We start from the raw sequence: 12,075 nt of genomic DNA, 5'->3' as shown, positions 1-12,075 counted from the left end.
GGGAAAGAGCATGGGCTGTACTAAGGGGCTTCAAATATTTTTAAAAAACCATCAGGCTGATGTTGTAGTTTAGAGTGATAAACTCAAAAGCCTGTTTTTAATTAATGTATCTCTTTGCTAACCAGCACTGTTGTATTTTAACTGGGAAGCTCTAACTCCCAGCCACAAAGGGTTAATACAATTAGAGTTGGAAAAGTCTTGTTACTAGAGGACATGTTTTGATTATTAGATCAGATGAAGATAAAGAAGCAATAATTCCGCAAGTATTTCTGCATTGTTTCATTAAGTCATAGGGTATTAAAGAATTCCCCCCAGACACAGTCAGAGAACATTGCTTTAATTTGTGAAACCGTGCTTCATTTTTTGAGGAAGCAACCAGTACAATCCCAGTTACTTTAGAGGCAATTCCTCTATAATCAAACATGAGATCAACACTTCACCGCTGAGATTTGCTTCTTTGCACAACACGTCTCAGACACAGGTTTTCCCAGCATTTTGGGGTAAAAGCATGTATTTTGAAATACTTTTATAGTGCGACACATAAGGTTCAAGAGGGATGAAATGACTAAAACTTTATCAATAGAGTCCCTGCCTCAGACACTACCAACAGGAACCGAAATACAGGGCATTAGCTGGGCAAGGAATGGAAGGAGATTACGGAAATGAAAATCAAAGACTTGCTCTGTCATTTCTGTGATCCGATTCCCTTTGAAGTTAATGGCTAAACTAATACTGACCTCACCAGGAACATGCTTTATTCCCAGAAAATCTGTCAAGTGCAAGGACTCAAGATATCTTCTGTCAGGCTTCACGAAAAAATAAAAAAACCCCATAACATGGGTGTAGCCAGCAAAATGTGACCCCCCCAAACCAGGCCAGCTCCCTCCTCCCTCCCTAAGAGTGGTGCCCACAGGGTGACACTGTCAGCGCAGGAACAGAAGAGGTTCCCTTTGCTCTGCTGAATTTTCACTAAGATTCTGCAAGGCTGTCTGAAAACATGCAGAAAGCCTATGAATGCACCGCTTCGCCTCTCATCCCTGACAGACACTTCTCCACAGAAATGATCCTGCTCCAGAGCAGAACTAGTAACTGCTAAAGAAGTTAGAATGGTTTGTAAGAGTTTCAGTGGAACACTGAAACACGGTGATAGCGAAGAGCTCCCCACGCCGCAGCCAGAGCTAAGTGGGTACTATCAGCCTCCTGCTTTCAAACCCTCTGACTATAAAACCTGCAAAACTCTCAAGTCTTTAATGGAATAGATAAATTTATCTTGTTTACACTTGGAGTCTCGTAGATGGGGGAACAATGAAAGAGTCAGGAGTTACAGGAAGCTGATTCATAACACATGTCAGGAAATATTTCTCATGCTTACTGATAGATCAAAACTGTGTGGGCCAGCGCAGCGAGACAGCAAAGCTGCTGAAACAAAGGGGAAAGGGTCACTCACAGAATTGTTAGAAGTTTCTTCTGGGTTCAGTGCAGTGCTACTGGTATGCAAATGAGTACGGGACTGGGCTGCTAATTATAAATGGGAATTACTGTGTGGCAAACACACAGTTAAAAAATAACGAAATGGTTATTAAGGTTAAAAAGCCATCTGCGTGGCTTGGGTTTCCTTGTTTTTATGTTCTAGATGATACACTTCCCTTCTGCAGAGCAGAGAACTGGAGGGGGTGGCAGGTAAATTCAAAGACAGAGCAAAGACCATTCAAAGACATTCCTGGCAAAATCGCCACACCGACTGCTGGAACAGGAACGAAGCTCTGAAACCTGCGAAGGGCGTGCTGTGCCTTTGCCATTCAGCTGTCTCACTATGTATCCGTGGTGAATACACGCTGGGTTTTGTTGGTGGTTTTAATTCTATAGGCAGCCACGTCCTGCTAAAACGAATTTCAAACCAACGAGAACGAGATCAATGACATCTCAACCGAACGTACCTTCAGTGTGCTGTTCTTGGCGGTCAGCTGCTGCTCCAGCTGGGAGATTTGGCTGCTGGAGTTCTCCCGCAGCTTGGTGAGGCTGCCCTGGAGTCTCTGGACATCTTCTACGAGCTGGGCGATCTCCCGCTCCTTCGCAGCCAGTTCTACTTCCAGGCTGGACCGTGTTAGCACCTCGATGGCCTGCTCCTAACGGGAAGAAAAGTGTTAGACCACATTCAATGAAAAAAGGCAACAGGCTTGAACTCAGAGCAGGTAGGTGAGGGCCAAGCATGGCCTTGGGTGGCATGAGAGACAGAAACAACCTCTAAATCTGGGCCTCCTGTGACTGACTGCGTGAATCTGGATGATGAACCTGTCTACTCCCCAGGACAGCTCTTTGGTAGAACCGGGATAACGGGGAGAATACATTTCCCTGTTTCATAAGAGCACTGGAAAGATGCAGCCATGAAAGTCAAAGGATTCTATTTAGATCTATTTATTATTAATGCTTTGACAACTCTGAAAATCTGTGCTTACAAAATACTAATCAGATGAAATAGTCTGAAGTAACGGAGCAGACTTTCTTAATCAGGAACGGCAGAGTCCTGTGCCTTTGGCTCTTTGGGCGCATGCTGCATGTTTCAGGCAACATTGTCAGAAAATGCCCCAAACTGCTGCTTCCAATGAACTTGCTCCTTGCATGAAAATTGTTCACTGTTAATATTATTGCTAACAGCTAAAGCGTCTCCTCCATGGGCATGAAGAGAGATGTGGCAGCTGGAAGACGAGGCCATTCTTCCCTTGGTCTCCACTTTCAGAAATTCCCTTTCCTAAATCAGGACCTTTCTTCCAGTTTCCCATGGCTGCAAGATCTGTCCTCAAGTCTGAAGCTTCCTCACTCCTTCCCAGGAGGACAAGAAGTAAGAGAGGATGGAGGAGTTAAGAAGGCAGATCTATTCAGAAAAGATAATACAGACTAGTTGTGCCATCCCTTTTTTCTCCGTTTGTGTGACGAGATCAACAGCTGTATCGCATCAGAAAGCTCTGAACCTCTCGTCCATGAAGGACGTGAGGCAGCCCGCTGACGAACGCAGGTGCCATTAAAAAGCCTCAGACGTGTCTTACAAAGGTTAATGGCTGTTCCTCAGAAAACACAAGTGAAGTAGGGAAGAAGCCATTTACCAAGAGAGAGACAATGATCGTAAGCGTTATAGCAAAGATCCTACAGTGACAGAGTTGAAAATTCACCCACCCACGCTGTCACCCAAGCGCTTTCCTTTCAATTCAAGATGGCATTGGAGCAGATTAAAATCAACTCCACACCCTCCCTTCTGGAAAAAAAAGGGACAACAAAACACCTCTTCCCTTGATTCCCAGTGACGACACACAGGGTAGCTCACGGAAAGCTGCATGTACCAGCAGCAGTTAACAACTCTCTCCTATTACACTGAATTATACTTTTAACTCGAAAAAACCCTCTAATTTGCTTGCATGAAACATCACAAGTTGTATAATCATCTGCTGCTTGTGCCTATTGAGACTAGAACGTGGAGTCTGAAATACGATAGATAATGATCATTTTCATCCTGCAGTAGTTGTCATATTAAATATAAATGAAGTGCAGAAGTACTATTAAATACAAGACAGACCTAATGTTAAAATAATGATAAGACTAGGACACGAGATAGGAAGAGGCAGGTAATTCAGCATTACAAGTGATATTCAGGCTCTTTATTTTTATTTGTTTGTTTGTTTTGCAGCCTGCTTGCCTATCTTTTGACTTCTCTGACAGAATCCTGGGTTGTATTAAGAGATGACCAAACAGATCTGGAGGACTTGCGATTTGTTACCCAATCTCTGCAAATGTCTTTTAAAGGCAACCGCGTGCTCCTCTGACACCAGTGTCAAGCACGTATATGGCTTGAAAGAAAAAAGCAATATAAGGAGCATGATTTCTTTTGTTTGTTAAATCTGCTGCTCAGAAGTAGACTAAATTTCACTTAATTGCCTATTTACATTTAAATACTCCCATTTCTCCTTTGGCAAACAAAAATCAAAATAATCTGTCTGCTCATCTGTGATACCTGTTAACCCCGGACCAGCTGGAGCCCTGTAACAGGACTCTGCCTGCAAGGGCCGCTCCGCAGAGGCGGCTCTACCCACCTCCCGCAGCGCAGCGTTCGCTGTGTTCAGAACCACGCAGCGAAGGCAATGGGCAGCCTGCCCTCCAGCAGCACAGATACCTGCTCCATTTTCTAAGCTGCTTTTATTGAATTTATAGGTGCGATTCTCACTTTAGACACACTCAGTGAAAACTGGAATGATACCGAATATATTCTGAGTTCCTCTGACAGCTTTTATGCTACAAATAATAAGACCCAGGAACCGCAGGCAGCAGGTCCCCGCCGGGCAAAGTTGGTCCCCGGGCTCTGAGGCTCTGCACCTCTGCTGTGCCCGCCAGGCAGCCGTATGCTGACAGCCCACCAAGGCACTCCTGGTTACACCTCACTGCTGCCTGTCATTTTCCTCTGACGCTCTTACCAACGTGAAGTAATTTCTGAGGGTTGCTGCTGCCCGCCTGGACCGGCAGCCGTGGAGAGCAATGGATCACCATGGAGCAGAAGGACCTCTGTTCTTCCCGTGAATGTGAAGTAATTTCTGAGGGTTGCCGCTGCCCGCCTGGACCGGCAGCCGTGGAGAGCAATGGATCACCATGGAGCAGAAGGACCTCTGTTCTTCCCGTGGCCTTCTGCAGCCACCAGCCCCCTCAGAAGCTTGACCAAACCGCGATCCCAAAGGAACACAATTCCATTTCAGCTAAAATATGACTCCAAACAGGTATTTTTATAGCTGCGAGCATAAATTGAAAGAGTCGCAGTGCAGGAATGTCAGAAACCTGTAAGAGTCAGTAAATATTTTCTCTCACCACATCAGGTGCCTTCTGGATCTGCGTAGCAAGTTGGAGAGATTTGTTAGCTGATGAGAGCTGCTCCCTTAAGGTCTCTGCCTCTCTCTGAGCCACCTCTGCCCTCTGAAGGAAATGAAAAGGGGTGAAAAGAGAAAGTACATTCAGTTTAACAACTGACAATTATTACAAGAACATTCATCAATTCATGCCTGACTGAATATAATTGATTTTCCTAAACACTCAACCTAATAAATGTTAGAAAAAAACATAGAATGTGATGGATTTTTATTTTAAACAGTACAAGGAAGAAATAATTGAGCGATTATGACAGTAATTTAACGCTAGGAGCAAGGAATCCCCTGCTGATACTAATGCTGCGGCCCACTGAATTTCCCAGACTGAATAAATACAAGGGGAAATGGAGTCTTTTTATTCAATTTCTTTCTATTCTCATAGACCAAGCAGATTTTATTGCAAGGTTCCTCATGGGAATAATTCTCACGGGTAAATGCTGAATTAAAAGATATTCTGACCATTCTCTCTAACAGACATACAATGTTGTGGGCTGTCCTTTCTTCAGTGATTATTTCCCCAAACGTGAATTGTTAGACTCTGCTCTTTCAGCAGGTCCATTTATTCGACAACATTTAACCCTAAACTGACGATTTTGCCCAGATCAGTGACCAGCTGCTGAGGATTTACACACTGTCTGATAAGCCTGTGACACAGGCAGAATTCCCATGTAAATATTGGATTATAATCGAGAGGGGAAAGGCAGAATTACGAGGGAAGATTGTCTGCACTAGAGTTTGGAGAGAGGCAGATGGATCAGGAACTTCAGACGATAAAGAGCAGCAAAGTCTTTTCTATACCACGTACGAGCTTCTGTTAGGAAGTGCAGAACAAAACCTGGCTGTTCTCACGGGACACGCTCCTCCTGGCCAGACTTTCTTCTCTCTTACTTTTATAAGTGTATTTTACTGCTACAGAACCACCCCACTTACCTCCCCGAGAAATCTCTGCTTTTTGCCTGCCCTACTCCAGGCAAACCACGCTGCCCTTTCAGCACCAAAAAGCTAAAATTATTTTCTGTCTCCACTTCTGAGACATATCCCCAGCTCTGCCAAACCCATCAGCTCCCACCAGTCAAGGCCACAACTTTTCTTGACCCACTTTAACCCTTTACGCTGATGGTTCCTTTCCGTTATTGAGTAATAAATCCACGCTGCCATCTTTAAGGAGCCCAAACTGCCCCATCTCAGTGTGCCACACTCCCCGCTGTTTCAGCCAATCCTTTCTAAAGCAGAAACCCCCTTTTAAAGCAGCACATACACAACCTGTCTCGTTCCCCCCGTGACGTTTGCCTCACGAGCCAAAGCAGAGACTCTGGCTGCATGTTTAATCAGTCAGTAAACTAACGGCAATCAAATACTAAACGCATCATCCGCGCTATTTGCTCACAACATGCTATTAAAGGATTTTGCGCGGGTTCTGCGGCTGTAATTAAAACCTAATTGTAAAAAGTATTGTACCACGGCTCTAATAATCAGAGTGTGGGACACAAGCTATTGTTTGCTTGAAAAAATGGCGGCGGCCTTAAAAAGGCACCAAAAGAGGAAGTTTATGTTGTTTATCCAGGTGGATATTATTAGGATAAAAAACTGAGCTCACAATACACATTGAGATAAATTATTTCCTCGCCCTTTATTGGATGTAGATGTTCATATATCGATCCAAGAACTGCAGAACAACTCTGGCGAAGCAGGACGAGTTACTGCACTGTGGCTCCTGCACCCACTGCTGGGTAAGTAACGGGGTTTGCAGCCTGCAGCCCTTCTGCCGATGGCACCGTTTGGCCCGTCCGTTCAGCTGGCACGCGGGCAAACTGCAGAGCAGATCTCTAGCGGGGGCTACATCTGCACCTCCAGCAGGCTGCCGGCTGCCCCTCCTGCACAGCCTCCCTGCCGACCCGCAGCGCCGGCTGTAACCCTGCGGGTAGCACTAGTCAAGATTGCGTACTCGGTGTTGTTAAAAATACAGCAACAGAAACTTTGGGCAAGTCTATTCGGGAAATATTGGTCCATTTTCCTCTTTTATTTCCCAGAATGGATGGTTTTCAGAGCCCGAATGACACGTGTGTGCAGTGTGCAGAAAGCACTTTTGGGTGCTATTGCAATATAAATTACAAATTGCACACAAAACCCCGTTAAAAGAATGGTAGCTTCAAAACCGAGCCCTTAAAAGGTTTTGAAAAGCCAACCCCGAGGCCATGGCATGTTCAGCCAGACCCTGTATGCTGGGCTTTGGGGGGTAGGCTGGAACTGCTCGGGAACACGCTACTGCTTCTTCCCGATGAGACTCCCTACACTCAGCTCGCGGGATGCACATTGCTCCGTGAATGAGTATTTTGCTTTGTCCTCCTTGTTCCGTTGATGACCTCTGTGGTTTATTTACCACAAAGTACTCTCACCCTCCTCTGCAGGCAGGATTAATCGCTTCCTCCCGGGCTGGGCTCTGGTTTCCACCACCAAAGGATCTAAGTGCCTAAGAAACGTTAATCAACGCGCTGGCACAGCCCCCCGTTTTGAGCTCCCTGGGTTCCTCACCCCGTGGTGTCTGGCCATTTGGGTGCTCTGCACAGCAGTGTCGACCTCAACCTCACCACGCAGCACGGGCTGCGCGTGGCCACTGCTCGCCTGCACCCAAGTCACTGCCGCGGCTGCAGTGCTGCTCCCCTGCAAACCCCTCTGGTCTGGGCTCTTTGACTCCCACTCCTCTCTGCTTGTCTCTTTGTTCTCTTCCTAATGCGTTTTGGCTGCTGGAAGCACCATTTCTGTCTTCTCTGAGCTTCACAGTGCCTTTAGCTTCAGGCAGGCAGTAGCAAGCTTGTACCTTGCATGACCTACACGAACACACATGAACTTCCAGAATGAGTCTTACCCCCACGATTTCCTCCTTCCCTCGTTGCTTCTTCTCCAAATGTCCTCACAGTCCTGGTCCTTCTCCTCTGGCCCTGCCCACCACGAACTCCCTCTCTGCTTCATGCTTTCAGGCCACTGTTGCCTGTCTCCCCTGTTGGGGCAGGGGCAGACTGGAGGTGCATTTTCCCTCTCAGTGCTCCCCGTCAAAGTGGCACTGAACCTTCCAGTCAACCAAGAGAAGCAAAACCTGCCTGGCTAGCATCCACTCAGCCGGCGCAGTGACAGGCTGCAGCGTGCTTGGGACAGGCCCCGACATCAAAGCCAACAAATTCAAGCCAGATTCTGTTGAGTTTGCATGAACTCTTTTTTCCCAGAGCCTTACAGGCTGGCCAAACCTGGGGCTTCTTTTTTTTTTTTTGCTACTTGAGGCAACAGAATCCACAAGCCTGAGAAAAAGGCAAACTCTCCCTCATCAAGTGCCAAGCCTCTTCTCTTAAACATGGGCACAGCAGGATCCTCACCCAAACAGCAAGAACAACCCACAACATGTGGGGAAAACTGGATTTTTTTCCCCTAATCTTGCTCTTAGAAATTGTTCAGCAATTTTTCCTGTAATAAGAAAAGAGTTTGGCCAGAGACAGACGCCCAGTACAGAAAATGGCCAAAGCCTCAAATCTTGCACAACCTGGAGGCCAGGGAAAGCTCAAATAACCTTCTCTTCGTGTGAAACATCCCACGTGGGCTGAGAAATCTGTAGGCCATCGCACAGTTGCTTTTCATTGGGTAGTGCTAACGCTCCCGGTTTCTTCCTTCCCAATCTACTAAGCACAGCCCAGAAAACTCATACGACCAGGAGAGTCACTGCTGGCCTTGGTAGAGATCAAGCAAACCCCACATTGCCTAGAAATGCCACTTTTTCTGGATAGTTCAGTCATACCACTCCTCCTAATTTCTATACTGCTGTTTTTCTGGCACAGAACTACCTCCCCAGTAACTAAATATTTCAAAATACTTTGATTCTCCTTAACAGAGCATGTAAATATTGTACTGTTCACCGTGGAGCCAGCAGGTCACGATCACAATGCTGCTGTGCGCTTTCCAATTAAAAAAAAGAAAAAGAAAAGCCTTACACGCTCTATCCTGTTTAAATTATTCTCATTGTTTCCTGACAAGATAATGAATAGCATGAACTGAGTGCTCTTCTACTTACAGTAAAATGTTAATTTGAGCAAAGACCAGCGGTGTGAATAGCAAAATGAGATAGGAGCAAAAAAAAGTATAACCTTTCCCTTAAAGTTCCCCCAGACGAAATGTATTTCCTTATTACCTGCTAAATTCACTTACACATGGCAAAATCTTCCCGCGGACTAGGAGCGTGTGTTATCACAAGTAATTCTGCCAAAGTTAATGAGCCTGGTTATGGCAGTAATCACTGTGCTTGGTTTTAAGCGCTTGAAGCTGACGTTCTTAGGTGCCAGCTGCTGCAAAAGTGATGTTTCTCAGAGCACGAGATCAAGTAAAGCACCCTGCTTCCATGGGCTTTAATTTTCTGACTTTTGAGATACAAAAATTTGTTTTCAAACCTCTAAATGACCCTGGCTTTCTCAGAACAACAGCGAGGTTATCAGAAAATCCTTGACATGAAAGACTCTTCAGGGCTCAGGCACCTATTTTTTTTCCAGCAATAGAGAATAAAATGAAAAAAAGAAACAACTCCAACAAACAAGAGGTTGGGTTGTCTCCACTCTTGTCTTCAGGCTATTGCACTCTCCTTTGCGCACTGAAAGGCTGCTAGATAAATGTATTCCCAACTGAAAGCCCAGCATTTACAGGAAACTCCTGCGATCGTATGAAAATAATATTAACCATATTTTGCCTTTACACAGCACTTCTCCACGCTGGGATCTCAATGCACTTTACAGAGTAAATGTTATTATTCCCATTTTACAGATAGTGAAATCAGAGGATTAAGAAATGACCTCATCTGCTATAAACCAGTGGAACTTCGCTGAGTTCAGCGGGGCTACAGCCCCCCCCCGAGAGCAGCAGGTCCAGTTCACTGCAAAGGGAGTCAGAAACGAGCAGCCAATACTCCGGCGGCAGCTGCGGGCAGTACCTGCGTGAGCCTCGCTGCCGATGAGGGAGTCACGTCAAGATAAACACCCTTCTGCATGGGAACATAAAGAACCACGGATGGCCCCGTCACGGGCTTGTTACCACCGGGTGGGTCAGAGCAAAACCCTCCTGGGGGGCTCCTGCACCACCTATACTGCGTTGCTAAGTGGAAGAGGAGAATTTATTCCATCTGCTGCTCAAAACCATACATATTTTATAGCCATCTCACTTAGTGGGAATATCTTTTCAAACCATTTTCCAATGTGATTTGTTAGAGACAGGAAGGTACCAAAGCAGTGAAATAAAAAATTACCTGAGAACAGCAGTTCTGAGAAAGCACCCTGGTGAGGGTTTGGTTCCGCTTTGACAGCAGACCCTGGTTCATGTACTTTAGGGGTACTTTAGGGGTAGTTTGGTTCCAAAAAATGCTTCAACTCACTCACCCTTCCTCTGCTGATCTTAAAACCTAACACTACAGTTCTGTGGAATAAATGGTACTGATCCATCTGGGATCTTCAGTAAGTGGTTACGTATTTTAGAAAGAACAGTTGTTCTTGGTTTACTGATAACAGAGTTTTCTGTATTTGACTTTCTTTCCCCAGAAAAAATACAAGGAGGACACTGGGAGCACTACTGGCACTGTGAAGATGGACAGAGAACCATTGGAGGAAATACTTTCTTTCCCGAAGGGATCACATGGCATAGACACGGAAGAAAAAAAAAAATGAACTCTTTTTCCATAGCTTTCACAGTATTTCACTAAAAAAAAAAATAAAATAAATCACATTCTCTTTCTGTTATTACCCTCAAAATCGAAGGATACCTGTATCAGAGTCTACTTTCCAAATCTATTTCCTCCTCCTCCAGATTAAAATACAATAACCCAGGATTGACCCACCTCAACCAAAGTTCTCTTTTTCTTTTAAACATGAAAACCCACTTTTTTTCTCAGGAAGCCCACATTTCAAAGCCTTTTCTTTTTTTTTTTAAACAATGTGAACTGAATGTATAAGGCCAGTAAACAGATCTGGATACATCAATGACATGAAACCATCAGCTTAGACTCAATATTAAAACCTTAAAGTGAGCCTCTCTCTCTCTCTCTTTTAAAAATTTAACACTCCAAAGTATTTCTGTTGCCACAACACAGGAATTAATCTTTTCAACAGAAACCTCAGTTTTTCTCCTGCACGACTGGGTGACTCCAGGTTGCCAGATGAAGTACAGAGACAGAAGGACAATTCATTTGAATATATTTGTCATCCCCATGATTGATGACTTACTGCCGTCACTGCTTACAAGAAAGGTGTAAACGTGAAGAGGTACAGGGAAGTGCTAACCATAAATATCTGTGTAAAATACATGCTCACGCCACTGTGAACTGCTGCAAACGCAGACAAGTACACTGGAGCTTCATTAACTTCGCTGATTGGAAATTATAATATTCTGGGAATCAAACAATAAAAAATTCAAAGAGGCTATATCCCAAACTATGATAAATCATTTATTTTGACAAGTAAGGGTAGTTTAGTTTTAATTATTTATTATTATACTTCATAGCATATCAGAAAATACGCAGTGATTTATTGTGCAAAATGAAATCTTAATAAAACGAGTCCCCTCCCCAAACTACAGGATTATTAAATCTTCATGGGAATGTGAGGGTGAACTCTTGGGTTCTTTTCGTTATCGAGCTGGCAGGTTGGTAAACTGAAAATAAGCCATTCCTATTGTGTTTAGGTGTATCTTTACTTCATCCCTTTGCAGCCCCAGCCTTGGGGATGGGGAGACCCCACAGCCCTCCTGCTGTCCTGCAGAGGATGGGTGGCATCGTACTGCTAACGCGAGTGGGGTCTATTGGCTTCAGACCTCACACCCCTGCTAAAGCTACAGGTCCTGGAGCCAACGGCTCCTCTTGAGGCAGGCGTAGGTAAACCAGCTGTTCTAACGCCCTGTTCATGCCCTTTTTGTACCCATTTACAGCTCTCAGGACTTTCAGGTGGAAGAGTTACTCCACAGGCCAGCGCTGACATCCAGCTCCCAGCCAGGAGTGCCTCACCTAGCAGTGGGTGTAAATTAAATTACTGTGTTTGAGCTCTGTCAGTCTGAAGGAGACCAGCCCTGCTGCAAAACCCTGCTCGAGATCCTGGATTAACCGCCCCGAGAGCCTGGATTAGCAGCTGGGGAAGGGCTGTCATCCCAGCAGCAGGGC

General features: G+C 45.2%; 1 protein-coding gene across 1 annotated transcript in view; it reads right to left on the bottom strand.

The window, feature by feature from the left end:
• Nucleotides 1-12,075, bottom strand: part of CUX1 (cut-like homeobox 1) — a gene marked incomplete at both ends in the record, with an annotated part of 72,020 nt that overhangs the window by 17,969 nt on the left and 41,976 nt on the right. The window contains 2 exons of the mRNA XM_010131785.1: nt 1,938-2,126; nt 4,846-4,950. Of these exons, the coding sequence (XP_010130087.1) occupies nt 1,938-2,126; nt 4,846-4,950 (294 nt within the window). The remainder of the gene's footprint in view (nt 1-1,937; nt 2,127-4,845; nt 4,951-12,075) is intronic.

This window comes from Buceros rhinoceros, unplaced genomic scaffold (genome assembly GCF_000710305.1).
Source record: "Buceros rhinoceros silvestris isolate BGI_N320 unplaced genomic scaffold, ASM71030v1 scaffold32082, whole genome shotgun sequence".
Taxonomy (NCBI): domain Eukaryota; kingdom Metazoa; phylum Chordata; class Aves; order Bucerotiformes; family Bucerotidae; genus Buceros; species Buceros rhinoceros.
Note: the sequence above shows the minus strand (reverse complement) of the source record. Positions and strands in the feature narration are given on the sequence as shown.